Raw genomic sequence first — 6288 nt, 5'->3', positions numbered from 1 at the left:
GAAAAATAATAAAAAATATTTAAGATCGATTTTAATACTAAATCAGTGTTAGAAGTTAAATAGGCAAGAACTTATTTATATAAATATATAAATTATTGGTAAGTTTTGTTTGAAAAGTTTACTACTATTAGAAACGTACACTGTTTGTGTTTCTGACACCCCCATGATAAAATGTTTAAACTCTGAAAAAATCATACTAAATCACATACTAAAAATCGCCATCATCCTGTTTTTTCACACTTTTCCACCATTTCATCCTAATCCTTAAATAGTAAATCGTTACACTATTTTTTAATTATTTATCAAATAATAATGAATAATAACTAAGCGATTTTAACTATAAAACTCCCGTGAGACTCATACATATTTAAAAATATTTTAAGCGGGTTACTCACGTATTAAGTCGCTTTTGACAAAAGTAACATAGTGGGTAGCTCCGATCTCGCCACGGTGACGTCGCCCGCGCCGCCGACCCCCCCTGCGCCTGTCCTCAGCAGCCGCGCGCACCGAGCAAGCGCCCGCAGTATGCGTCGCGCTCTCGACATGTAAAGGCGGGGTGTCGCTACTCTTGAGAAAGGCTCTCGAAATTGAGCCGAAACATGTCGAACGCTATATCGACTTAATACGTGAGTAACCCGCTTAAAATATTTTTAAATAACTAAGCGATAAATGTGATTTTGGATAGCTACATATTGAGCCACAGGCCATCAAATACATGATACATATATCATACAATTGAACATCACCATACATTTAAGGGTTAATAAAATTTAAACAAATCAATTGTACATTTCCGGGTAGTTACATGTGTTGGTTAATCGACCAAATACAAAACCAACGCCACTTTGGTTTCTAATTTCCTTATTTGATGGCTCCTTGAATTAGGTAGGGGTTATAATAGCAAATACAATTTGTTTAGTAGAGTAGAAAAATAAAAGTCCTTTGTAACCTCATCACAGTGTAATAATATTATAAAAGCTATTTTACAAAACAAATAAAAGATAATTCTTCATTAAACTTACCTTTACAAGATTTATAAAAAACTAAAACTAGACTTCAAATAATATAGTGAAGTAGCATTTTTTTGTAACTATAACTTCAAGGGCAAAAGTAACATTGAAAAGCAATAAAAATCAAAAAGAAATGTTGGAATTATAAATATAATTGAACATAATAATCTGTACATTATTGTTCATTAGCACGAAATACTAACTTCGTGGCAGTTTTTATTCAAAATTAGTGACTTTAGTTCACGTTACCTATAGATTCAAAATCCAGGTTGCGTTCCTTATATATTTTCAATTTATTTTTATACATATCATTAAACTATTGCAATACAAAAGCACAGTATGAGACCAGTATTAGTAACTCATCTAATAAACGTACGCCGCGCGGTATATATGTACCACGTACTATGTATGGTATCGGCGATGACTCTCTTAAGCAAGTAGACAGATTCAGATACCTGGGGAGCACAATAACATCCAAGTGCCACCTTGACGACGAAATTAACAGCAGAATTGGAGCGGCTGCCGTTGCCTTTGGCAAACTGCGCGTCAAGGTGTTCCGATCACACGATATTAAGCTCCAGACAAAGATCTCTGTATACATGGCAGTAGTTCTGCCCAGTCTCCTGTATGCCTCTGAAACATGGTGTCTTTACCGAAAACACATTCGTACATTGGATAGGTTTCACCTTAAATGCCTGCGTGACATTATGAACATCTCTTGGTCCGATCGTGTCAGGAACACCGCAGTACTACGCCGTGCTAATGTCAGCGGCATTGAAGCCTATCTGATGCGACGACAGTTGCGATGGTGTGGTCATGTCTCCCGTATGTCTAATGACAGAGTTGCTAAGCGCATCTTCTACTCAGAGTTGCAAAGTGGCAAGCGGAAACAGGGCGGCCAACTTTTGCGCTACAAAGATGTGCTTAAGCGCCACATGCGGAGATGTGACATTGAACCATCGCACTGGGAGACTTCGGCACAAGATCGGCCGAAATGGAGGCATACAGTGAGAACAAAAGTGCAAACCTTCGAAGAACAGAGACGAGTGGAACTTGACGCCAAGCGCGACGAGATAAAGGCCCGACCACCTGCAGCCATCAACTATAATTTCGTCGGAGGGGTGCTGACATGCAGTGAGTGTGGTCGTACATTTACTGCAAAAATAGGCTACGTCAGCCACCTGAGAGCTCACGACCGTCGCTCTCAATAATAAACCAATACCCAGTCGCTGAGGCCGAAACTGGTCGGGACAGGATGATGATGATGGTATGCGCACCAACCGTGTTCGTACGCAACACATGTAAGCGGATGAGAATGTGTTGCGTACAGTCAAGTGCAAAAATACGTATCGATTTTATCCGCTCAAAAATATGTACCGAGACCTTATTCCGCCGACATAAAGTGCTATGGGACATATTTTTGATAAGTTGTACGCACCCATATTTTTACACTTGACTGTACATACACGGCGCGCATACATACATACATACCGCACGGCGTACGTTTGTAGAAGTATTACTACTGGCTCTATACATAAGCAACGCGACAGCGATTGTATTGCCACTTATACTCACTTTATACAAGTAGTTGTACCTTATAATAATCCGACAATAGACCAGCTAGCACAATCGTTTTTAAATCTAATTCAAGAAATTATCTGATTGTAACTTTAGCACTTGAATTTAAGGTTAAAATTAGATTGCAATTTCAAAAATGTACATTGTCTTCTAAATTCAAAGCAATTAGATTTCGAGTTAGATCACAAGTGTCTTCAACATGCTGAGTCCCCATTTGCACAAATAAATGTCTGCATCTCGTTTTTGCAGCAAAGCATATTAGGACAAATAAGAAGTAAGATTTTTGTATGTATAAAACCTTCGACTTACTACATTGTTTTTACATATAACTCATAATGATTTCCTTCGTATTTTCACGACAATTTCCGAATAACGAACATGTCAGTAAAAAGTACTTGACTAAAAGAGCATGACAAGTTCGTACGTTTCCTTGAAAATGCGAAGGGAAATCTCTGTGTGACTCAAGCTAGTTTATTAAGTTAATTCATACAGCCATCATTCTTGCTGGTCTACTACAGGATCTCGATAATCTCAGACGTTACTCGGCTTGCCGCAACCTGGCGAGTCGTTGTGTGAGGTCATCTTGCTCTTGTGATACCACTGTGGCGGTGCCCACTGAGGTGCTTGGGACGCCGGACGGAAGCTCCATGTTAAGTTCCAGTCTGAAAATGCAAATGGTAATGTTTAAAATTTGTGTACTTAAGTTAGTTAGTTTTATTCGGCGAGCTTTACTCGACTGAGGTAGGTTGCTTGCTTGCCTTGGCCGAGGCAAGTCTTCATACCATGTTTGCCGCGTGAGTGAACACATTGCCTCGCGGCGTGCCTCGCTCTGTGTGGACCCGGCTTTCGCAAGTCGACAACCATTTTGCGTGAAAAGACGAGGCAGCACTACTCTAGCCACCCCGGCTCCATTACGAAACCTTGCAGTGTCTAGTCTAGGTTGTTAAATGTGTGTCTTTTATTTGTGCACGTGAGCAGTTCTCAAAAAGTTTGTACAAAAATTAAGGAAAAAGTTAAATTTGTTTTTTTTTTCATTCCTATTTTGTTATTTTTGTCACCAAGATTTTTTTGATGAATTAAGATTTTACTAAGTTTTATTTCGTCATTAAGGTTCTGATTTTCTAGTACCTATATTTTCTTAATTATAACAATATCTTATCCTGTATATATCTTACGATAGTCGACTTATATTACTAAATGTTGGTAACAAAATAGGATCAATTAAAATGTGCTGATGTGGCTATGTATAAACTTTTCGAGAACTGCTGACCTAATCAATAAATTACTAAGAAGTCGATGAATTAGCAGGTTTAGCTAGATATAACAAAGGCGATCAGACTGAGAGTGCTTCATAAATTGTCACCCCGTGAAACCCTCCATCTCAGTCAGTAAGGTGTGTCATATGAAAAATTTCTCCAATAATTATGGTTAAAATAACAACTGCCGGAAACTGCCTTCTGGCGGTTTGTCCGCTTGTTAGCCTCCTATAAAATTTAAACAATCAATACTGTCAATACATACCCAGCCTCATCAGCCACTTGCTGTAACAGATTATCCACATCACCCTGCGGCACCGTGGTGGTCGTTGTTTGTGACATAGCATTCTCCATGTACGATGACTGGACGTCCAGATCTTCAAACTGACTTTCAAACTTGTCCATGAGTGTGGAGATTTTCTCGAGGTTCATAGACTTCATTGCTGCATCCATGGCTTTTACTACACCTGCCATGGAGTTTGTGACCTGTAATTTCATAATGATAATATAATAAATATATAAATAAATATAAATATTATAGGACATTCTTGCACAGATTGACTGAGGCCCACGGTAAGATCAAGAAGGCTTGTGTTGTGGGTACTTGGACAATGATATATATAATATATAAATACTTATATACATAGAAAACATCCATGACTCAGGAACAAATATCTGTGCTCATCACACAAATAAATGCCCTAACCGGGATTCGAACGCAGGACCGCGGCGTAGCAGGCAGGGTCACTACCGACTGCGCCAGACCGGTCGTCAAATAATGATGTTTTTATTTTAACTATTTGTGTGTGTGGTGATGGTTAAAATTTAACCACCCTCTTTCTTCCAACGGGTGTTGTAGAAGTTGGCTCAGGGATTGTGTTCAATTGTGGTGTGGGCGAAAACAGTTATTATGTGCTCTGCCTACCCCTTTGGAAATACAGGCATGAGTTGTATGTATGTAATTTATTCAATTGTTAAGTCCACATAGAAAGGGTATGCCTTAGTTTATCAATTAACCCTACAGGTACAAATTTAGCCAGACAAGTTAATGTTGCCATAGATTTCCTACATGAAGAGTTGGTAATGTTGGTATTGACTTTGTTGTATTATGATTTTAAGCTTTGCCGTGTGTTACTGAAACTAAATGGCTGGATTATTTGACTATTTCTACACAGCTGTATATTGTAAGAAAAAAGGAAGCTAATAAGTATTAAAATAACAACCTTTCTTGTAGTAAGTGCTGTCTGAACCCTGCTCGACACAGCATCTACTCTTGCGGACATTCTGAGATAGTTCAATGCTTGGTTTTTCTGCCGTATTGCATTTTCTGCATGTATCCGAGCACCTTCCATGTTGCCCTTCTGGATTGCTTTTTTAGCCTTTTCTTTCTCTAACTTTTCTTCCTTTTCACATTTTTCGAGTTTCTCTCAAGCTCTTTCACTGCAAATTTTAGATTAAACAGATGTTCTGGAGGGATGATTAAGGATTAGTTATTGAATAAAAATTAATTGAAATAAGTTTACCTTAAATTATAAAAAAAATTAAAATAAACCAATTACATTTTTATACTTTTTTTTATTATTTATTATAAATGGTCTTACTGTTAGCCACAGACTAGCCAAAGGCAAAGACATTGCCTACGATGGAGTGAGCTTGCCCAGAAAATGCCTGTTCACCCTTGAACTGAAGGTATTTTATGACACTTATGCCTAAAGCCACTCCTTTGCATATCTTTTCAAATTTCTTATTGAAATTAAATTCAAGCTAAATGTTCCAACTGCATCATCAGATGAGCTCAGTACACTAATATTACTACTATAGTAAAAATTATATTAAGAATCATCACAATGAAAGCTTAATTTCATACACTAAGGTTTAAACCATTATAAAAACAACATGTTCTCTATAAGTAACTCCGGTTACTACTATAATAATGTAAGTAAAATTACACAAGAAAAATAATATTGCACCAGTCCATCAGAATCTCATCAACATTTGAACATACTTATTGACTCACCTTGAATGATTGGTATATGCGTATAAAAGATATTAAAAACGAGAAATGACATCTGATATTAAAGAATATCCTGTTTGGTGCTATAAATACATATTATAAAGTTTATAACGAAAATGAAACACCAATAGAATTTTAAAAACATTTGAAAAGGATACTTTCCATTGCAGAGGACGACATTTCGTTACCCATTTATAAAAATATGAATATGTCTTTTTGAGAAGTGATTGTCAGTCGTGATTACCTGCAACGTAATTATTTTTTAAATAATTTCAACACAGACAGGCTGATTTTTAAGATTTCCCAAGAAAAAGGGATGACTCAGAAATCACAACAATTTCAAGAGATGTCAAACTACAGATGCAGATGACAGTAATTTATGACGTCATTGACGTTATACCAAAAAGTTTACACAATTTGCAGAAATCTT

General features: G+C 37.1%; 1 protein-coding gene across 1 annotated transcript; it reads right to left on the bottom strand.

The window, feature by feature from the left end:
* Positions 1–2374: 2374 nt before the first annotated feature.
* LOC125226086 (charged multivesicular body protein 1b-like) lies at positions 2375–6216 on the bottom strand. The gene is given in 5 exon segments (XM_048129938.1): positions 2375–3250; positions 4110–4330; positions 5068–5261; positions 5264–5311; positions 6017–6216. Coding segments are annotated over 5 exon segments (621 nt in total). The 5' UTR covers positions 6051–6216; the 3' UTR covers positions 2375–3126.
* Positions 6217–6288: the final 72 nt, after the last annotated feature.

The sequence above is a fragment of the Leguminivora glycinivorella genome, chromosome 5 (genome assembly GCF_023078275.1).
Source record: "Leguminivora glycinivorella isolate SPB_JAAS2020 chromosome 5, LegGlyc_1.1, whole genome shotgun sequence".
Classification (NCBI taxonomy): domain Eukaryota; kingdom Metazoa; phylum Arthropoda; class Insecta; order Lepidoptera; family Tortricidae; genus Leguminivora; species Leguminivora glycinivorella.
This window is presented reverse-complemented; position numbering and strand designations above follow the sequence as displayed.